Here is a 24,430-nt window from a genome sequence, read left to right on the forward strand (position 1 = left end):
GAGAGAGCCATGAGAGGTGTTTATGTGTGTGAGAGCACCCAGACACTTAACCTAAACTATACAGTAGATTGGACTGCAGTGAAATATGCAACGTTTTCAAACACACTCCGCTCATAAAGGCAGTAGGATCGTGGTGGGTGCCATATTTTCATACTTCCACTTGCAGTCACACATGTTCTGATATACAATGCAGCTGACCCATAGGAAGCGCCAGGGAGCAAAAGCTTTAATGTTCTACTTTTCTTTCTTAAACTCTCATGCACATGCACACAGTACCTTGGCAGCGTGTCTGTGCCAGCGCAGGTGCTCGGTGAAGCTGTCAAAGCTGACGTAGTAGGTTTGACTCTGAGGTCCCGCCGAGCTGAAGGCCAAACAGTGGTTATGCTTCTTCACCTCCTCCACCTGCAGCAAGACACAAACAAGTGACATTACAGTCTGACATACTGGCATCTCCCCCCATCTGAATATAACTTAAGTGAACAGACTGTATATGAAGATGGATGGCTTGACTGCTACCCAAAAGTGACTGGCTGGCTGCAGTAAAGGTCATAAATCATGCCCCCTCCATGTTAGCAGATGGGACATGGGCCAGACTAGGCCGTCCACGCCGAGATGCGTTTAGCTGTATGCCCCAAAAGTTTTGTATTGTTTTGGCCGATCATCCAGACGGAGCCTGAACATTTTTTCTGACACCGGGTCCCAGAGTGGATAAATCTCAGAACGCCACCCTTGCGTTGTCGTCTGGACAGGTAATCTGCATATTATGTGAAGTATGAAGGCATCCCCTCCACGCTATAGCTAACAACAGAGATTGGTGGACTACATGCTTGTGTTCATGCAAAAGCTACAGAGCCTATTAGGTTTACTACAGCAGAAACTTCTGCTAAAACATTATCGCCTTCTTCTTCTTGTTGTGTCGAGTTTGTATACAGCGCGCAAGCCTTATGCACATACTTCATCTTCATTTTTGTTGTATTTTTGTGGCAGTTACAGAGCCACATATAGGCCCGACGTGTACACAGATATCTCTTGAGATGACGAAGTGTTTGCGGAAAAATTTTTGGGAACGACGGAGAAAAAAAACAAAAACATTTTTGCGACGTGTGGACTAAAAAAATAAAAGAAACATGTCGAATAATTTTTTCCTCAAAGATGGTTTCTGTCATTTGGTAGTTCTTATCACATGTTTATTTTTCTTTGGGTTTAATTGGTTATTTGATGCTATAAAAAAGGTGAAACGTCATGATTGACAGCTGTGACTGACATTGGTCGGGCGGGTGTATGGGCGGGATTTAGCTTATGCCTGATCACTACTGCGCACCTCCGAAATTATGAGATTGCAGCACTTTGGTACAGTGGCAGAAAATGAAGACATGCTGCATCTTTGTATACAGTCTATGGTTAACAACACAATAAAAAGAAGCAGAGAGGAAAATCTGACACATGGATGTCTCAATACATTAGTTCTGAAACAGCTTATGTCGAAGGAAATGAGATGCTTAATGGCTGCAGGGTGAACAAATTCAGCCAACCGGATGCACACATGACAATATATAAGGCACGCGTGATCATATACTATATATGCGTGACATGAGCAAGAATAAATGTATGTGAAATTGCTTTATAGACACGCAGAGTCACACACACTCAAGCACATGGACTCTGGAAATGAATGGCTGACTAGTTACTGTGTTTGAATAGAATACTGGCACGCATACAAACAATCTCACCTCACATGCATATACAGAGGCAAGTGTATGGATGAATGGTTGACTAGAGGTCACGCACTGTGTGTGTGAAATGTTTAAAAACTGGGTGTGGTGGAGTATGGAGTGTCCTTTGTGTCAGCCTGGCGGGTAGAAAAGGCTTTTCAGGAGAGCCCTTGGAGATTATTTAGTGACCTTGCAGATAAACAGATCCATAAAGCAATAAACGGATAAAGGTCATTTTTGGAAAGGTAATTTAAAAAGAAAGGCTAGTTGAATGCTACAGTGATCTATTACACTAAACATTATAGAAATCACATTAGAAAGACAAGATCCTCCTTGAAGACTACTGAAAACATTTTGTTAAAAACCTGGCTCGCACCATTTCTGTTTGACCTTGAGCCAAAATCAACAAAGCAGGAAGCAATATTGGGTGTCATAAGCACTTGTTGAAAGTGATATAGCACTATCACTTCATAATCAACACCATAAAAGTGGGATGGGAAGAGAAAAGAAAGAAAAAGATCATGTGATGCCAGTCTTGCCCTGTTACAGTGAGACTTAAGACATACTTTTCCTCCAATGAGCGGCAGGATGTGCATCTTCCCCGTCTGGCTCTCTTTGACAGAGGAGACGATGAGGCAGGTGCCACACAGGATGACCTGCCGTCTGGTCCAGCGGTTGACAGGTAGCTGGAGCTTCCCTTTCCGAACGTTGTATGTCCCTGACAGCTGGATTCTCTCTGAGCTCTCGATGCTTTGGGGCTTCCCTGAAACAAAGAAAAAAGAGACAGTAGTAAGCACTGTAGACTTGTCAGGTGCTGTTTGAGAAAAAGAATGAGCATACCACCACTGAATTAAATCAATATATAAAGTCAAAACCAGCCAAACTAGCAGCTCTATGAGATTGTACTTAACCACAGTGCTTTGAGCACTTTCAGCATGCTAACATGCTAATAATGGCAAAGCTAACATGCTGATGTTTAGCAGGTATAATGCATATTCACCATCTTAGTTTAGCGCATGCTAACATTTGTACTAAATACAAAGTACAGAAATGTAATTTATTTGAATGGTATTATGTCATAAACCAAAGCAGCGGACAAATTAAAAACTTGAAATGCACACGATTTCATGACAATCTACCCAGTAGTTGCCGGGATAACAAAAGGGCCATCCCTTTGCTCTCAGGGCCCTATGTTCTTGATAACAAACATTGGTCAGGGTTGCAGAACTTTCAAACTTCAACAAAGGGAGATGAACTTTTCGGACTCACTTTGAATGGTAAAACTCTGTTCAGCCACTGTGGTAATATAAATGCCTAGAGCCAAGAAAACTGTCTTTTGAGGGCATAGGTTTCAAGAAGTAAAACATCAGTAAGTTACAAGTTGCAGGTGTGTGATTTCGACATATTCAACCAGGGAAACACAAAGTGAACATTTGAGCAAAAGAAAATCACTGCTGAAGCATGAAACCCTTTGAAAGGTATGTGTCATATAAAAAAAAAGTTATTGAGCTAGGGAGTATATAGTCTGGTTCACCGGATGTACAGTGCTGGAATAAATTGTGAGCCACATACTGGATGACAGGTTCCTTCCGCTATCTGTTTTGCAAGGGCACTGTCCACTTAGCTTCGCCAAAGACTATTGTGATTAGTTAAAGGAAATAAAAGCAAGCCAGAGCACTTCCCCCCTATCCAAGAATGATTAGACGGTTAAGTCAGACCATAACACCCTGGGTACATAAATGTCTGCCTGCTAAAAACTGATCTGTGTAGCTAGCCACTAAATAATGCCACAAGAGAACTATGCTCACAATGGTTAGCCATGACAATGATGGGTAATATTTCCTATTGAGTATCAATAGTCTCTAGATTTGCATTCTGTGCAGCTCTGCATAACAGTCTTAAATACAATTAATTATCTTACAATTTCTGAGCTGTCTGTATTCTGTTTTACCCATCTGACCGTTTTTCCTCCATGCTCTGTTCTCTCACTTTACTGCCAGCCTGCCAAACCTGACAGTCAGGCTGCTTATCAGGTGTTCTGTCAGCCAGGGCTGCCTTATCGTTCTGTCTAAACATCCGCCTGCTTTCTGTCTACCTCCACCTCTGTGAAAAACCTCCCCAGGCTGGCATGCTCCATGCCCTTTCTATCTATGGTTTTATGGGATTTTTTTTGCCAAGCGACAGATGACCTTAGAAAATGTCTCACATCCCATTTCCTACTGTAAACTAGCTGCATCCATCCTGCACCGTCTCTCCTTCACACATATTTCACTTCACTCCAAACACAGACTGAAGCAGAGAGGTTGTGGAGGTGAGTTCAAGAGAGGAAGCTACAGTCAGTAGGGTAAAAATGCAAGTGTGGTCTTGCACACGTTCTAATGGCTTTAAATTATTCAGGTCTTTCACATGCGGACTGTAAGGCCAGCAGGGTAGAGAACCGTAACGCACTTTGCTTTCATCCAACACACACAGCCAAGTTTAAGAACATTCTGATCAGAAGTCTAATTATTTGACCGGATGTCGCTAAACCTGAGGTCACGTCAATACATACAGTAGATATTTTATTCTAATGAGTGTCACTAACATGTACACAGCTCAGTTCAATTTTAAAACCAGGACAGTCACCGAGCCCTGACCTTTCCTCATGAGTTCAGTGAAGTTCGCTTTGACTAAATGCCGACTGAGTAACATAACGTATTGTTAGATATTGATCATCACGTTTGACTACAAGGGTTAGATATCTGGGTATGCTTAAACAGCAGAAACTATAATACATAACTAGAGGACATGCAGAAGAGCATAAGCTGTTGGGCAGCTGATTACAAAGTTGACCAAGTTAGACACATACGTCAGACCTTCCCAACAACCTGCTTAACATGATACTGCAATCTAGCATTAATATTCCTTCAATATGGAATGGACAAAAAGAGAAAATCCATTAATATTTAAACTCTTTTAAAACCGGTGGGTGGTTCTAGGGGAAATTATGTCTTACTCTTGTATGTAAAGGACTATTTATAAACCTTCCTCAAGGCAATGCCAACTTAAATGTGGTCCTATTAAAGGAAATGCAGAGTTCACACTGTGCATACAGCTGTGAAGCTCTATGATATACGGTAAATGACAGAATGAATTTAGGTAGCATAACCTGTGTTTTATCATTTCTCTCTGTGCTCTGGCAGTCTGCCATTGCTTCACCACAGTAATCAAAAGCTGGCAATCATAATCCAAATGATAAATGATTTAATGAGCTATGAGGATAAGAAAGACATCTGTAATATGGCAAATGATTTGTTTTTATCCTGTACTTACGGGTTAATGTGCAAAATCTGCTGAAATTCCATCTGGCATTACATCATTTGCAAATTCACCCAAATATCTGAATAAAATGGAAATTCAATTTTTACTGACCCAACTCTTCTCTAAACTAGAACAGAGAAATATCTCTCTGCTTCAAGGAAAATTTAATTTAGTACATAACAATTAATTTGTACCAAATCCTAAAACCAAGATACTTAATGAAAACTGTATTGTAGCATCTCCAGATTGTAATTGAACAAAATAACAACTTTTAGGAGCACATGTTAAAAAATTAACCGAAACACTTAAAGGTCCATAAACATTGAGTTCGGTGTTTTTTTAAAGGGGGATCTGAGTTTTTGGCATCTGTTAAAATCAAAGTCTGCCACACTTGAAAGTTCTGCCACCTTTTTCCAGGATTAAAAATCAAAAGTAAGTGAAAGTCCTTGGATGTTTTGTTTTGTCTTAATTACACTGCATCCAAAACCTCAAAACTGTCCCTTCTCTGTCCCCATCCCCCCTGACCTCCACTATATTTGTATCTCCATGCTCCTCTAATTGCACCTAGGAAAAAAAGGTAGTGCACAGGAAGCCAATGGAACTGCAGGTTTTATCTCTCTTTACCATACTCTACATGAAATGCTATTAAATTACTGTGTATTTGTATTATTGTGCGTATGTGTACACTAAAGATCTGACAAGGTAATGGCTGTAGGAAAATGCCAAAATGTTTTGTGGGATATTCTTTTGGGAAAGGTGAGAAAGTGAGTGAATGAATGGCCAAAAGAAAACTTTTTTGTTTTTTTTTGTTTTAACAAAATGGCCCTTATTTTAATTGTTTTTACTATCATTTCCCTTGAAAGTGGTGTAATTTGAACTCTAACTTCAAATGCCCATTACATTTTCCTGGGCCACTTTCTGGTATAAATGTGAAGTTTGACACAAATAGTTTTACAAGGCAATGGACAAATATAAAAAGGTGTCCACTTTCGTTTTCACTTTCAAATAAGTGGTTCAGATAAGTGAGTTAAACTAGGGACTGGACTTTCCTTAAAGGAAACATGGTGGAGGAAAGATAAGGAAGCAAAGTGAAGACCTTTAAAGGGATATACTTACCAGCATGTAGCTATAAAACATGACACATAAATAATGCTTATGCTTATTGTTTACTTGGTTTAGGTACATAAACTGAATCTGTATCTGTTCTCGACCTAAATAAAAAGGAGAGAAAAAATGAGCGCAGCATAACAGGTACACTAGTATCGCAAATTCCACATCACCACCCAAATTTAAGTATAATCTTTGAGCCAAGAGCTATCCTTTCAAATTTCATCCAAATCCATGTGACATCTTGCTAACAGACAGATAAACCCACTGGTGTGACTGAACAGACTGGTTACCCCCTCCCAACTTTGCTGGCTGGCAAAGGTAACCAGCAGGCACATATTTTCATGATTGAGCTTGGGAAGGGGGTATGTGTTGCATTAGACAAATTATTCACAAGCTTTTAGCCTCAATATGTCACATGGGCATATTCATACTATTTTTAGGCCTTTTGTTGGAACGTACTCTCTCCCACACAAGCATATGCACAAACACACACACTCTACTCATCCTCCTACTCTTCCCCCTTGCTGACATCCACACACATACACACTGACACAGTGACAGTGATTAACCATCTCCATATGTGCATCCATCTAATTGTCCCCCCCTGAATGTTAGTGGACCAAAAACAGCAAGAGATTTTGCTGAAGGAGAACGATACAGACAGCTTGAGTGGGCTGCTTTTGTGACGGGAGAAGTTTGAAAGCTCCTCCTGTATGGATATTGCTGTTTATGACCATCTCACACGGATGTGGGATGACTGGATGGAGGCAAATGCTTCGGTCTGGCCATGGGAATGTACAGTGGAGGAAGCAGGGAGATGGGTGGGACACCCACGTGAGCATCCTGTTTACAGGGGTGGGCCGAGGAAAGGCAGGATCTTTTGGTAACCCAGCAGTAGGGGAAGGAAATTATAAGAGACAGTTGCTTTTTCCAAATTCATGAACCATGGGGCCACCTACACTAGAAATATTTTGAGCTGCGATGATGTTAGTCACGGTGGTCATCCCATAATCTATGAGTGATGCATGGATTTAAAAATAATAGACAGGCCATGCAAGGTAGTGTATTCATGTACAGAAGCCATAGTCTATTTTTAGACCTACTGTATGCAGGAGGATAAGTACTACTGTGTGTGTGTGTGTGTGTGTGTGTGTGTGTGTGTGTGTGTGTGTGTGTGTGTGTGTGTGTTTGTGTGTGTGTGTGTGTGCGCGCGCTCTACTGGATATGGCATCCTTCCTTTTCCCAAAGCTCAGGTAAAGAGTTTCATCCATACTAGTCTCTAATACCCATGTGTGCACACCCCTACTGCTCACACACACACTCCCTAGTAAAATGAACAATTTGCACACTGTAACAAGTATCTTGTTCATTTAATATTTTTGTCTTTTCGAGTCCAGGTTTTCGAGGAAAATAGACTGACTGAAGCTTAGGTTATTTCTATTTATAGCAACTGTCAATTCACAACACTGGAGTGGAGACTGGGGCTTACACGCAAGCGCACGTACACACACACACACACACACACACACACACACACACACACACACACACACACACACACACACACACACACACACACACACACACACACACACACACACACACACACACACACACACACACACACACACACACACACACACACACACACACACACACACACACACACACACACACACACACACACACACACACACACACACACACACACACACACACACACACACACACACACACACACACACACACACAGTTACAGTTACGTCTGACAATTACAGACAAAACAGTAATAAACTGCCAGTTGTCTACCTAGAAGTGATTGTTGTTGTTAGCACAATGTCACAGTGATCCGGTGTTGTGGCTGTGAGACTTGTGTGTGTGTGTGTGTGTGTGTGTGTGTGTGTGAATCAATTAACTTTATTTCACTATTTAACCCACTCAGTGTCAATAGTCAATACAGATTTCTAGTAAGTTCTTAGGGTATATATATATTTAAACTAAAACACAGCAAACAGTAGGATTGAACACAAGTGTCAAATTTCATTTTTTTTTTAAACTACTTTGTTCCTGTATAGGCTTGTCTTACTGATTCCAGATTGTGGTCCTATAATACTGGCTGCTCTGGATTGCAGCATTTCTGAAAGAAGGATGTGGATTACACCTCTCAGAAGACTTTGTGTGTCCTTGAAAAAATACTACCTAATAACCTCAGAGCAGGTTTTATTATCATTTGAATTCATGCTGCCATGCGCATTGCTTCCTACTAATACACTATGATAATTTGCATTGATAAGATGAAGAACGTTTGAAATGATAAAATCATACATCCTACTGCTATGACAATATAACATGACATGTAATCTGTATCAAACATGGCACCACACATCCCTGAGGGAATATGGAATTGGCATTATGCATTTCCAGTTCAATTCAAGACTTAAGCCTGTGAAACTCACATTATAGTTCCAGAAGAGGCAAGTGAATGTTTAACAGTTGCTACTAGCAGTGTGCATCTTTGACAAGACATCTCTGAATAATGATACAGTGTGTATATCTATATAGTATACAGGGTGTAATCTTTGCCAAGTCAGCCACACTGATTATAAGGAAACGCTTGGTTTCTTAACGTCAGTATTCTGAGCTAACGTTTCCGCTACCAGGCTACAAGATGCCTCCCAGATGCCCTGCTGGCCCAGTTATCCATCACTCAGATCAGTACCCCAAGGTCGACCTCTCTCCATCCATCTCACAATTGAAGTGATCAATGCTTCTTTCTTCTGGCACTTCTCTGTAATAACAAGGACACATCCGTATCTAATCACCCTGCCCTGCTAAATGCAACCTGACATCAGCACACCTTCACTACAGGACTGGGCATGCCGTACCGTAGGGCATCGATGACCCACATTAGTCACAGCGGCGCACGAGCATGCGTAGACATACACTTGCTTATTCTATAGGCAGAGACAGATGTGATGTACCCGTTGGCAACTTATAGATGCTTGTAAGCCTTCATTGGGCTCTTATATCTCTGGCATCAGCTTTTTCTGCTCCTTTTGAAATGCATCTCAACCGCAGCATCTCGTTAAAGATCTAGCGATTAGTAAGCATCTATAAAAACCTCATAGGAGACACTCAAACTAACATCAGCATAAACTGTGCCGCGTCGCAGATATTAACTCATGAAGAGCGAACTACAGTTGAGGAAAGTTGATGGGGAAGGGATAGTCAATTAGATTAGCACTGCCAACTTCATTTCTGAGACACAAATAGCTGCAAACACACACACACACACATGCACACACAATATGTCAAAATGCATCAATTTAAAAAGGTGTGTGTTTGCAGGTAAGGGAAGGATGTGCTTCCCACAGCTGATCAGCTACGCCTCTTTGCCCCAAATTGCTCCACTCTCTCGCCCCTCTCTTTCCCATTCTCTGTGGATGACTTGCAGTGATTACTCAGATCCAAAGTGACAGGCCGTGTTAAGCCGACTGTCCGCTTGGGCAGCAGTTGAAAAGTCTTACTGGAAGGTGGCAGAGGCTGTCGCGGGTGAGAGGCTGCTCACTGCACACTCACCAAGTGCTCCACATCTTTCTTCATATTTCACTTTACCTCTCTGCACTATTCACTACGGCGATCCTTAATTTCCCTTTTTTTTCACCGCATGGTTCGGTTCAACTCTACTCTTTTGGTACCAGCTGCTTTTACACCATTGCGTTGTCTACCGTAGATAGTACCCCGTCAGTGTAGGCAGGATTCTTGGCTGATCGTCATAGCTGCCATGTATAGCAGCTGTTGTCGTTGCATCATCCAACCAAACGGATGAATGTCTGCACTCCGATGGTTCTTTCTGACTAATTAGAGGTCTGCACGGTTTTAGCTGCACCTTCTAGTATCAGCTCAGCTCGCTTGGAAATTTTATAGAGTAAAAAGTAGCAAGTAATATCCACAACTTTTGCCATTGGAAAATGAAAAAAGAGCAGTTAAAGGCAAGTCGATCCATGCCGCACCATGAGTGGAAATGAGGCTTTAGTAGCTTCTTAGGGCACACTCAAACTGTCTGTCCGTGCCGTGCCCCGGGCTTTAGGGTGCTTGTCCCAACCCTCCCTCTTCCCCCGCGGGCCAGGCCCATTTGTTCTCACACTGCCTGGGCCTCGCGTGAATGCTTCTTGCCTGTCCATACGTCATCACGTCATAACACGTCACACACATTGATCGACGTCATCGCGATGCGTCACTTTGTTTACAAATATTTCCATAGAACTCTGAGTTTTTGTGCGGCTTGTCCAACTGTTTTTGAATATTTCCATCCGACCAAACCTGCAGTAAACACTCCACCTCCGCATCACACCAACGTGAACCTTTCGCTTTTTTCTTACGTTCTTTCTTTTTCTATGTCCGAAACAGGCGTACATAAAATGACCTCAGACCCGCCGTAGGCCTCGTGCTTGTGCTTGTACACGTGCGCACGCCCCTTGCTCGTACATGTGCAGACGTGCTTTACAAAAGCCCACTTCTCCCAAACGGTCCGTGGCCGGCAAGCGGGCTGCAGCTAGGCGTGGAGGGGTTGCACTCACACTGGTCAATGAACTAGGCTTTACCCGTAAAACTTGTTTGGGTACGGTATGGATGGACAGTGTGAGTGCGACCTTAATCCTACAAACATCCTCTTGAAAAGTTCTCAGATGTTATCACACAAATGGGTCATGGAGATAGAAGGGGCTGCCTCTCCCTCTGGGACTGGGGAGGTGTTGATGTGTGAAATGTGTCAAGCTGTCCTCTGTGTAAAAGTGATAAGAAAATGAAGAAGGTGTTTGCATGGGAAATAGATGGCATGTACATGCATTATCGTTGGGGGACAATGCATAACCTACATGTGTCTGTGTGTTCTGACTTTGAATCATGTTCATCATGAATATGCTGGGTTTGCCATGTTGTCTTCATTTTTTAAAAAGCCCAGGTGGAGCATTTTATTGAGTGCTTTTAATATGTTGACTGCCAGGGACACTAAGAGGCAAACAAAAGGTTTAGCAGTCAAAACATCAAACAAGGACAACCAGTATTTGGATAGCTGTTCTTTGTTTCAGGTAGTTTTCAGTTTCAAGAGTGGCAATGTTGTTTTGTCAACTATTGGATGGGTTGCCATCAAATTATCTAGATTTATGATCCCCAGCAGATTAATCCTACTGTCGTTCATGTCCACCTCAGGATGAATCATACTAACTTTTGAGATCTCCTAATTTGTCAAACACTTTGGTTCAAAACCAAATGCCTGCAAAACTTATATCACCTCAGTTCTACTTTGTGTTCAGTGTTAATTTGCACATTTTTACATACAACATAAATAACGAAAAACACATAAATACATAAAAATAAAACAGGCTAAAACAGCAGTAAGCATTGTTACGGCGAGCATGTTAGTGTAGTATGCTGCTGTTAGCATTTAGCCCAAGAGCCAGTCCACATGTCATGGAAGATTTAAATGTCCTTGACAAATGGCAGAAATTCCAATCAAATATTATCAGTGTTTATTGAGCGTGAAAACAACTGATAGGCAAGCAACACTAAAACCATCAAGGCATGCAGATTTATAGTATTTTGTGTTAATTGTAAGCTACTTCCTTATAAAATTTTCCAAATTAAATAAGTACTGTGCGTAATAACGCTCACATGAAGCAGTGAGGTCTGTTAGCAGCCCACCTGTCACGTAGGCTAACCCCAAGATTTTCTATTTAGAAGGCTTTCATGTATATGGAAGTACATAAGAGCACACGTGCTGCTGACGCGACATGCATGTTTTCAGCTGTGGGTGTTTGGGAAGCGCCACAGTAGTTCAATCATCCATGTTGCAGCTGGCATCCACCATCTCTTTAAATAATGACAGTTACACATGATTCAATTGTTACACATCTCAGATGGGTTAAGCTGCATTTTACTAAAAAAAAAAGGCATACAGTACAGCATCTTAATTATCTGGAATGTAGGAAAACAATATAGATCAATAATTCAGGACATGGTGACATAAGGCAGCCTTATGTGTGTGTGTGTTTGTTTATTTTATAATGCTAAGGAGTGCTTCCAATCCCTCTAAGATAAGCCAAGTGATACTGCATTATGCTCCGGTCTATTGTCAGACAGTGAACATCCTTCAGCTTAAACTCGGTTTGGGTGATGCGTCTTCTTCTCTTTCACCCTGTTGTCTGCACTACTCTCAGATGGCGATGTAGCATTAAGGATCAGGGCCTGGCCCAGGTGACCATGAGATGTCTCTCCATCCCTGGAGAGTGGGTGGAGTAGATAGTTAATAGTTTGATGGATGTCCTCAAATTCTGAAATCTCAGAGCCTGCGCACACGCACGCGCACACGCACACACAGACACACGAACACACAACCTCCTCTCTCAGTCCAGTGAAACACATCCTGAATCCAAATGAGGTCACCGCCTGCAATATCTTCCCCATCAAACCATTATTACCCTTTGCCCCTGGGGAGAATGGAACTAAACAGCCCTCTGCTATTAAAGGCATTGTACAACTCCAGTTATTAGGTCAATGCATTGCCACCTACTGCCTGTAGGGGCAGTGTGGGAATGCATTATGGCAGCATGGGGATGACCTGAAGGAGGATTTGTGGAGTGTTCTGTAAGCTTTTTTTTTACACGAGAATTTGACCCACTTGCACACTCAGTTGCTCATCTGCATTTTTAATTTCTATCATGACTCCATGCACAGTAGAGGACACATAATTATCTTCACATATCAGGTCATGTTACCCTGAAGCAAATCTGTGTTTATGGGCAGAAGCAGGAAGGGATGCAAACAATGTGTAAATATGCAATCATAACCCATACGCCTGACAGCTTGAATGAGGAACTTCATGAGAGATGTCCCATAAGAGGTCGATAAATCACGTTGTGCAGCTATGAATTTTTAAATAAATTACTTATGCGCCCTTAAGTGAAAGAAATAACCACATTTTCCATCAGTTGCACCGTCCTTCACACCGCCCGCTGCACTAAACATGCTTCATAGTGTAATTCAATCAATATCTACTAAAAATAGACGTGGATGCAGCGGACAGAGAGGAGAATTGCGTTAGTGATGCTTTGAGTCGCAGGTGTTGGCATTAGTGGTTGAAAAAAAAAATGCAGATTTTCCCCAGTGATTCCCTCTTTCAGTGAAAGGGTTGCATGCTGCTGACGTACAAAGATGTGTGTTCCCTCTCCACTCTCCCCCCCTCTTCCCAGCTCCACTCCTGCTGCTGTTATGTAATGCGTGTGTGTTATGAAACCTTACATTGGAAAACACAAGCACACACACACACACACACACACACACACAGTTTTCTCTTCACTGAGTACATGGATGTTAATGTGAGCATGACTGCTAGGCTGTATAAGTGCGAAGAGCTAAATTATTTAGCATGTTTGTGGGTCAGCTTGTGTATACAATACATAAATAAAAGTACAGAAAGAAAACAGTGAGATGTCATAGATGGAAAGAGTGTGTTGCAGTAAATACTGGGGGCTAGGCTGGTGTAGAAAGAACTATGGCAAGAGAGAGGGGGATGGACATAAAAAGAGAATGTATATGAAGGAAAGGAAATAGAAGACAAGTTAAGTTGTAGCAGAGGTGGCCAAGAAGATGGTAGGAAAAATGTACGGATGGATAAATACACAGATCAACAGACAGAAAGACTCATACTGTAATAATCTCAGTCAGCTGTAGAGTTTGCAATCAAGACCGCCACGAAACAGACAACATACTCTCACCCTAACACCACAGTCTCTTGTGCTGACAAAATGAAAAATATATTATGTAAGTCTGCATAAACAGATATTAAAGGATAAATGCAGTTTTTTCTCAACCTCTGTCTGACTCTTTCATTTGATCAATTTAATGATAAATCAACGATAATGCAGGCTACGTAATGTGGACCCCAGTGCGCCAGCCTTTGAAGATATTGTGTACAAACGGTGAAAACTGGAGAGATCTGAACAACTTTGGCAACCAAGATTACAACTTTCACTGGTGATATGCAATGCAGCAATGTATGTAGGCCTAATGTTAACACTGCAGTAACATGGTCGGAGCAGATGACCATATAAGGAGGCGGGGTTGACGTGAGCTTGGGTCGAGAGTAGAAAAAACTCTTGTGAGTGTTCACAACCATCTGAAAGTTTTTGCTCACAGGGATTACATTTACACGTTTCACTCATTTAAAGTTTCGCCACATTTAATATTAACGTCGGACATTGTAAAATGCTATTTATAGGAAAAAGCTTAGGTGCCTTTGAGATTCCTTGGCATTACCACCAGTAAACAAAGGTGTCACCAAATCAACCAGAAGTGAAATCTTGAAAACCTTTATGCTTGTCAGTGTTTCCCTCCTTGATGTACTTTTTCAGCGTCGTCACCTCATTCCCAAATCTTATAAAAAACTTTGTGAGTAAAATATCACAACTGATAGAAGTTGTGGCATCAAGATAAGATTGAAATTGTAATGTGCCGGAATTACCCTTTTAAGAAAAAATCCAATCCTTTTCACTGAGGGCGAGGAAACAAGCAAGCTGCCTGACAATACATTGCATCACATAGGACCAGACTAATTTAAATAATGATTTTTTAAGGTTAAAGATTAAGGTTAAGTCAGAAAAAACAATGATGTTTCTCTCACTTCCAGTGAGCATCTAATATGGTCAGATCTATTCTCTGTCAAACCCAAAGTGTTTATATAATGCTGTTCCTTGAAGATCGAGTTCAAATGCCTGACAAACTTGTGCATCAGTGTGGAATTAGATGGCTATTCCATGTTGGGAAATAATGAATTACCAGCAGGTCATGAATGCGTGAGAAACGGGGAGGCTGAGCTTCCACACACAAAATAATACAAGCCTGCACACGTGTGAACTGAGTTACTGTTGTGTGATAGTAAACTGGCAGGAGACCCAGGGTGCCCAGTTATGTAATGTGTTTCTGGCTTGCTTGCTTGCTCACAGACAAACACACACACACACACTCAGGTTATGAGCGGAAAAGGTTTCAACTACGCGTATGCATATTTTAATGTTTCAGAGGGCAAGCATGGTCTCAGCTGAACTGAAATTTCTTGTTTTCCTTACTTATCTTACTCCCTTGAGTATATAATGTCAGGCTTCCATATCTCCAGCTGTCATCCGCACTAATTCTTCTCTCCCTACTTTCTTGCAGAGATTTAAAATTGGAGTGGTTTTATGCGGCGGGAATCACCATTTCTAGTTCAGCTTACCCCCGAGACCTGACCTCACTTTCCTCACATTCTTACAAAGCCCTGGCCTTCTTCTGAAATATGTCAGTATGGGGCCCATACCGCTTAAGTTTCCTTAGGTAGGTTGCTGCTACGTGGCTGATAATTTTCTCTGACCTCACCAAAGAGGAGGAGAATGAAAAAGAAGAACTTCCAAAAAGGGGACAGATACATTAATACATATATAGATACAACATTAATATTAGTGTCCTATTCAACTATGCTCTGTGTTCATTCCAGGTCCCATATCCATCCCCCTGGCCTCACCCATAGCCTTCCACATGCCAGCCTTGCAGTGTGTCCTCAGCACAGCCTGTGCCATCTCGCTCAAGGATACGCTGTTGACAGCTACGGGTCACTGCAGTCTAGGCACGGGGTGGCGCACAGTCATGAATGATGCAGCACTCACCGCCAGCGCTACAGCTCACTCACAAACATGCAAGGACACATAATCAGGCTCGATCCGGGAAACGCACAGTGACACAAAGGCGGGGCGCAGAATGAGGTGAAGATGCAATTAAAGAAATCCCACAAGCCAACAAACACCTGACAAGACAACTGCTTGGAGGTTCTTTAAATCAAATAAGTTATGAACTTGGGCTTTCGCAGGTTAAGGAATTATCCCTGCGGTGATTCAGGGTGGCTCAAAAGCGCGGCATGTGGTATTATTGCATTAGCATATTGTATGTAGTTTGATGGATGTAATTGGGAACCAACCAACCAACCAAAGTGTCTGTGCAAGATTCGAAACTTTAAGCTGGGTAGATTACACCCTTAACTCTTGTTTTCATCATACATGTATTCAACATTGAATACACACATATTGAGGGGTTAAAAAAGAAGAGCCTAGCTTCAAGAAAAATGCAAAAAAAATGGAAACACAACACAGAAGCTGGCCGGTTGCTTGCCATACCTTTGTTGGCTTGTGAAAGTCTTCTAATATTGCGGTTATTGTGAAAGCCCTAGTGTGACCTGGGGCGTATATCTCCACTATGAGCTCCATTATACAGAGCCTGACTCTACTTATTGTCATGGATCAATGGAACTCCAGGTTAGTACAATGGCTTGATTAATCAATTTGGGGCTCAACAGACAACTATTGGAGCTTACTGTCCAAGGTGTTTATTAAAGGGGTACCCGTGCGACTTTGTATTCTACTTCCATTGAGTTTGGCTACTTTCAAGAAAATAAAGACAATTGCCATTTTATTCCACACTGATGCGCAAGTTTATCGCGCATTTCAACTCAATCTACAAGGTAAAGCATTTAATAAACACTTGAAGGGTTTGATGGAGAATAGAGCTGACCTTTTGCTGATTTTAGACGCTCACTGGAAGTGAGAGAGACATCAAAGTCTTTTCTGAGTTGTTAACCGTGCTTGTTTCCTTGTCCTCAGTAAAGCCTTGAGTATCCAGAAAAGCTATATATATATATATATATATATATATATATATATATATATATATATATACACGTATGTATATGTACATACATACATAAAGGCCATACATATACATAGATATATATATATATACATACATACATACATACAATGTATATATGTATGTATATAGAGGCAGATATATCCCAGCATTTGGTTCCTTCAACAACTCAAGTTTCAACTCAAGTTGCTGTATCCTACCCATAATATTAACTTGATAGTGTTAAGACTTTCCCCATCTGGTAAATTCCCATATTTATCAAAACCAACAGCCGCAGTTTTGTGACGGTTCAAAGGTTTGCCGCATGTGCAGTTGAATGCAGGGTCGTATACTCTCGAGGCTGTGCTAAAAAGACTAGTGTGCTGTGAGGTAACATAGCCATCATAACCCCGAGGACATCACAAGGGTTATTTGATTAGGGAAAGCTCTCTCCAGAATCACAGCAGGTGGTGTGGCCCTTTAAGTATAAGTATCAAACACTTGCTCCAGCTTGTCATATGGGATGATTTGCTTCTTTTCTGCCTTAGTACTGGTCAGGCAAAGTAAGCAAACTGAAGACAGAACTATGGGCATGGTAAATGGCGACTGGCATTTTTCTCTATATTCTGTCGTTCAATACGGACCCAAATGCTGTGAGAAATTTCTCAAATACACACATTATCTCGTAATTCAGCACACCGGTTGCTCATCTGCAGCATCACTGTGTTACTTCAGCCTCCGCATTCTGTCACTCAGCAGTTGCTAATGGCCTGTATACAGCAGCAGATTGTCTCTGCAGCACTCTATACAACCTTGATAAAGTGCGGCGCCTCATACTGTATAAGGGGAGTTTAAACGGAGCGAGAAAGAGAAGGAAGCGAGGTATTGTCGTCTTAAGCACCAGTACAATAACCTCCTCCCAGACACAGAGGTTTAGGCTTACCCACCTAGCATTCAACCCCCATGGGAAGTGCATCAGGGGAGGGTGAAATGTGAGAGCTGGGGATGAAGGGAGAGTAGCGATAAAAGAGAAGGCTGACAACACCTCCCTCTGATACTGAAGCTAAAGAGGCGAGATGAGAACAGTAATTGGTAAGCCAGTGGAGGTTTGATGTCGCGCAAAAGGTTAAAGCTAAATGTGGTGAAGTGTGCATGTAAAGGCATGTACACAAGTGTTTGAGTGTGTGTCAGTGATTAATTAGTTCACAGGGACTCCCGCCTGTTTGTCGCCCTGGGTTTCTCTGTTCATTTGTACCACTGCATAAATAATGCCTGTCGCTGACAGATATGAAGCGGTGATATTTTACATTCAGAGCTCACAACTCTTGATCCTCCACTCTTTCTCTCTTTATCATTCTCATGGTCCTTTTAACAAGGTCAATATTGTCCTTAACCAAGAGTGCTTCCCAAAGCGTCTTCTTTTTAATGCCGGCAGCATCATAAATTCCCTCTTAGAAAATATCCTTCAACTAGGTAGGAACAAGCAGTCCATGCAAACATACTTGGTACAATTAACGTCATGTTTACAAAATCCCAACATCCACAGTTTTACATAATAGGTCATAAGCATAGTGGGGACCGGGGACAGTCTCTACATTTGAATTACTTTATTTTAATGTATCCAAAATCAAACATGGCATTAAAGTTTTACCTGACTGGAAAATAAAAAAACAACTGAATTTCCTTCTGTATTTCAGCAAGTCCCTCCGGCACTACTAATCTTGCCTGATTTTGGTTTGGAACTAATTCATTACTAATTAAAGAGTTAAATCTTATTTCAAACACTTAAATGTAGGCATTGGTGGCGCAACAACTCCACTATCCCAGCCCCGGAGGCCGGCGTGGATTGTCCATTATAGCTTGAGGACATTTCAAAAGGTCACAAAAGAGAAAAAAACTGCAAAAGATAATCAGGCGGATTGTGTGTGTCGCAGTGCTGGACATGACACTGTGGCATTTGCCTGTTTTTGGCATAGCATAATACTGTGAGCATTAGTGAGCATTATACAGCTCTAAAGACCATGCTTTCATTTTGCAACATTAAAAAACCCAGAGGAATTCAAGCATCAATTCTGAAGGGATTTGGTCAGAAAGCTAAATTTATTGAGATATAATAAAGTACAAATTCCAGTGTGTGTGTGTGTGTGTACATGTACCGTCCACCATCTAATCAAAGACTGTGATCGTAATAAGTGAGCAGAAGCAGCAGGGTCACGTTTCTAAAGTTCAAAGGTTGAAAACAAAACAAAATCTCATCACACTCTCTTTCCAGTGATGCAATTAACTCCAAGTGTGTGTGAAACAAAACTACTAATCTGCTTATATCACACATTAATCTCCAACAATGAATATATTGAATTATTAACATGTTAATACAGAGCCTAATATACAAGTATACATTTATGCAACAGTCTGTGTCTACAAAAGATGGCGTGTCAACTTCTATTTTCCCCCTGTAAACAGATGTGAATGTACGCGCTTTGTACGCACTGAGCATGTGCTACCAATCAACCAGTAGACAGATTCCTGAGTAGAGAAAAGCACATTTAAGGAGGCGGCAGCAATATTTTCATAGATGCAGTACAAGAATAGCAGTGGAGTGAACAAGAGCAAGTGACAGGGTGAATATCAGAGCATCGTACTGTACTACGCATTATCAGGAGCGTGTGTGCGATTGGTTGGATGATCATTCTGCTGGGAGGACTGAAAACTGCAGCCCACTTAAGGCTCCTGTCTATTTGTTTTGCTCATAAACACAGATAAGAAAGTGAAGCCATTTGATATCACAAATACAATAAAGCTGTCATACTTCTTCAACTGCTAGAGAAAGAAGCAGTGACTTTAAGCAGTTGGCCTTATTTGACTTATTCTCTGTAAATAACTCTAAACAACAACAACAACAATAACAACTCTGTAACGATGTAGCTGTTGGTTGTAGTTTGCCAACAAATTTGGTCCAGCTGACTCCACTGTCTCGTTCATCATAATGCCAAAAAAAGGTCTTCATATGAGCGGTGTGTGGTGACAATAATATTGGCTGCATCAATATATCGATTAAATGATCAATACCATTGATATGAAGTGAAAATATTGATACATATCATCTTTAAGATGCGCTTATATATTGAAATTCCAACTTAATTTTTTTGTTATTATTATTATTATTAATAAGAAAAGCTTGTTTTTTCTTTAAATGTCTCGGTAATAAAATGATCATATCATATTTTAAGTAGCTCTTTGTCAGTTGATATAAATGTTATTAATTGTGTTAAATGGACATATGATATTGTCTCATACTAATCGCAGGCCCCTGAGTTGAATCAAAGTGAAATTGTATCATGGTACACTTTGAGATATCAGCGAACATTGTATCATTGTCCAAACAACTGATATATTGCATTGTGATGAAACCCCCTAAATGAAATGCAGTCAAAACCCCTTCAAGTTTCAGAGCATTCCCCTGAGGGTAAACCACCGACACACACATAAGCACATTGTTGCTATTGTTTGTACTTAACCTTTAATGTCATTCATTACCAGACACTATGAAGGACTCTCGTAGCTTATCTAAATCTGGCAACGAGCCTCTGGGATGTTTGCATGCATCCAAGTTGTTCTGGGAGACTTTATATTAAAGGCTGCCCTGTTGTGGCATCTCTTTGATGGTGAAAAAAAAGGAGAGCAATAAGCAGATTCATACAAGGTCAGAACACAAGCAATAATAAAAGGTAAACACTGACTGTTATTATTTCTAGTCCAGCGCTTCTCCCATTCCATAAAGTATTAAAAATGCATCTGATGGGCAGCAGGTGCCTCGGTGTAATTGAGAAGGAAGCTGTCCATGAAGACAGCAGCTACAGAGTCGGTTGTTCTTTAATCCCACAGAAGGACAGGCCACAAAGTAATCAGATCCCGGATCTGTGGTTAAAACTACAAATCAGTCCACTTCAGAGCAGAGAGAAAGGAGGGAGAGAAAGAGAGGAAGGCTTTTACCGTGAAGAGTGAGAAGGGGAGGGGGGAGAGTTAGAATTAAAGGGCCGCTCTCTCCAGATGATGCACAGGGACAGGACGACTAAATGAATGAGATTGTGATGTTGTTGCACATTCCCCTGGCCCCACGTGCTCACTTTTCTCTTTCTCCCCCCCCCCCTCCTTTTCCTTTCCTTTTGTTTTGTTTAAAATTTAACAAGGTCTGGAACAGTGGAGGGCTGAAGCGGGCATCCGGGGTGTTTTGGCTCAGCTTCATGTCACATGCAGGGGCCATGTGAACACAGTGGCACTGAGAGAGGGGGGGGGGGGGGGGGGGGTGCTGAGAGAGAGAGAAAAAGAGGGGGGGATAGTGAGAAAAAAAAGAGCTAAAGAGGGGAAGTCTTTAACCAGAGACACTGGGAAACAGTGAGAGCTAGAAAAGAATTGGGTGATGGCCAAGTGAGAGTTAATAAAAGGACTGTATTTATGAGAGAGACACCACAAACGAAACGGGAACTAGAAACAGCATACTAGGTCTGACTGAAAGAATAAGTGTGTGCAAGAGAGAGCAGAATAAAAATGAAAGGAAGGACATAAGGGAAGAAAGTGAGAAGCAGCTTCCTAATGCAGCAGGTGACAGCTCTACTGTTTTTTGTCAGTTTTTATTGTCCAGGGCCTGGGTGATTATCACACTGCACAGCTCACAGCGAGAGACCAGCAAACTGCCATGTTAATGATTGAGACTGGCTGCTGCACATGTCTCCCTAGGACTCTCTGGACTTACAATTGGACTTTTAGTTTCACAAATCTCAGCCCTTACTGACCTACCAATTTATTAGGTACATCTGTGTCATTTAATGCAATCCAGCATGATAATCCTGTAATATATCCTTTATTTTGAGAAGCTTATAATGTTTTGTTTTGGGATATTTGTTCTGCTCTTGAGAGTTTTGGATCTCAATATTAGAAGTACCTTTCTCTACAATGCAATCCAATGCACCGTGGTGGAATATACATTTACTTGAAGTACTTGAATATTTCCATTTTTTGCTACTTTATACTTATATATTATGATATATTATATACTATTCTATTCGTTACTAGTTACTTAGAAGATTCTTACACATCTTACATACAGAATGATCACACTTTAAAATATGGTTAAAGATAACAACAATATGAAGTGGTTAAAATAAGCTTCAATTTATTTGCCCAGTGACAATTAAGGCTGCTAACAAAAACCACATCTGCAGTATTTGTAATAAACCTTCTGCATAAGTGGCCGTTACATTTGATAATTTTCAAATTTCCACTAAAAATGTTTTTTCTTTTTTGGCCACTTTTTTCTATTTGGACATCCAGCACATACAGAGCAACATTAGCTCTGTCTTTGTCCCGTTCACCGTTTCTGAACATATCCTACGGATTTTTGTGGAGAACTTTTCGTACGATATCCTACGCACCTGTTGGTGAGAATACGTTGCAAAATCACACAAAGGCTCGGATTTATAGCAGGTCTACTGCAATAGGCTGAACAGAGGGACCTATTAAAGTCAGTGTGAGATAATGCAGAAAAGGTAGCACAGATGTGGAATTGCAGCATCTACAAGAATGCTGGTGCTGTGGAATATACCTCCAGGATCAAAGTGTAGAACACATATGGGGGCTGTAACAGCCTCTATCTGTTTGCTTTCGAAGCTCCTCCCTAAAAAACACACACTTGCCAATGAGGAAGTATCATTCCTGTGCTTCAGCATTTTTGGAGGGAGAAGAACTTTAAACTAGGTCATTTCATATCAACAACTCAACTCTGCCCCTTTCTATTGGAGCAGAGTCCATACAAACGAGCTCAGCTCCACCCAAACACACCTTATCTAGCTGTGTCCAGATGAGACAAACAAAGATTCAGGGACATTTTGGTAATGCTCTGAATTCCTTTTACACAATACTATCTGCTTAACACTCTATCTACTTGGCCTTTTGTTTTTGTAGTGCAGGAAACACAATCTCTAATAAAACAGCTTCCCCAAAAGTGATCCTTAAATGTTAAAGAAAATGAAATTCTAATAAATTGAAATTTGAAACACAATGGAAAATCACCTCTCTGGAGACTTGAGGCTTTGCAAAAACAAATCACTGTAGGCACCACCGGAGCGGTGGAATTAAAAAAAAAAACAAAAAAAAACTCCCATCCAGGAATTGACACAGTTCTGTCCTGTACACTAAAGCAAGTGGGCTGTGTGTTCCCTAATCGGAATTTTTGGGCCTCTTTTAATGCTGAGAGTTGCAGATGTTGTCTGGTATTAGGCTGCGCTGCTGCTGATCAAAGCTGTGGAGAGGGAGCCCCTGCTGGCGTGCCTCTAATCCCCCCCCCTCTATGGAGTAAGACAGCTGTCAAAAAGATGTGTCCATGATTAAAAGATTCGTCCGTGATTCTAACCATTCGTATTCAAAAATAAAAAAGTTGTACACAAAATTCTGCTCTCATACACAAGTCTGAGAAATTGTTTGGGTTAGGATTATTTTTTATGCGAGTATGAATCTAAAAGCTGTGAGTACAACTCTAATTTCTACAACTACAAAGTCTTCCCTGTGAACACAAATTCAGTTTGTGGGTACGAGTAGAAAAAGTGTTGAAATGACATCACACGCAGTCACAGGGAAAGTAATGATGTTGAATGATGCACCGAAGCCGAGGATGACTGACAACAGTGAACCCACTGACACCGCCGGTAACTCAGGGGAAGCATCATCACCGCTAAAGTCAATAACACATCCAACATTTATTTATTTTTATTTAGTTATTTATTTAATGAAATTGTACTGTTATAAATTATATACAGTTTATTGACATAAGACAACATGCCGGCAGGCGATGCTCAGTTAGTGCTTGAATTAGCTACTAGCAATAGAAGTTGGCTTAAGTTAGCTAATTAGCACTGATGAAAACAAAAACTAATTTGAGATATAATGTTGACCAAAATACGCCTTTTAACGATTTATAAATTTTGTCAATTGGCATATAAATCTGTCCATTGTCCGGTTTCAATTCTGCTTTGCTGACTCTGTTCTTGGTCACGTGCAGTAGTTTACAACAATGCATAAACATTACTACGTGTATATTTTTGTATTGTCATTTGTCATAAACAAGAGATTAGGCGTTGCGATGCGCGTTTGTGTCGCGGTCCTGCAGAGACAAGAGCTGGGACACCGGGTGTGAGGCTCTATTCTCCATGTAATTAGTCATTTATTTAACCCGCACTATTACTCTGAAGCGGTTTAATCAAGGTAAAAAAAAGAACCATAAGGAAAATATCCTGCATAATTCCTCCGTAGCCTCTGTGATCAGAGCTGCGCCCCCAGCAGCGGTCTAATAAACAGAAATAACAGACCAACATTGATAACACTCAATAAAGCCCTATAAAAGTTATTAATATTTGCCTGCAGTCATTTGCTTGAGATCAGGCGCTCAAGTGTGGTTTGCATGGGTCCAGACTGAAGTAATAGTAATAATAATAATCACATAATAATTGATATTTGTTGTATTAACTTGCATGCTAATGATTGGCATATACAGCTCTGACCACTATGTATAGGTATGTGTTTGAGTAAAATGAAATACCGGTACA

At 41.1% G+C, this 24,430-nt stretch overlaps 1 protein-coding gene across 1 annotated transcript in view; it reads right to left on the minus strand.

Moving 5' to 3' along the window:
• The window catches only part of phlpp1 (PH domain and leucine rich repeat protein phosphatase 1), a 48,861-nt gene that overhangs the window by 15,078 nt on the left and 9,353 nt on the right, over window positions 1-24,430 (minus strand). The window contains exons 2-3 of the mRNA XM_083928126.1: window positions 2,279-2,475; window positions 277-402 (exon numbers count right to left, since the gene is read on the minus strand). Coding sequence (XP_083784252.1) covers window positions 277-402; window positions 2,279-2,475 — 323 coding nt within the window. The remainder of the gene's footprint in view (window positions 1-276; window positions 403-2,278; window positions 2,476-24,430) is intronic.

The sequence above is a fragment of the Echiichthys vipera genome (assembly GCF_963691815.1).
Source record: "Echiichthys vipera genome assembly, chromosome: 15".
NCBI classification, from domain to species: Eukaryota; Metazoa; Chordata; class Actinopteri; order Perciformes; family Trachinidae; genus Echiichthys; species Echiichthys vipera.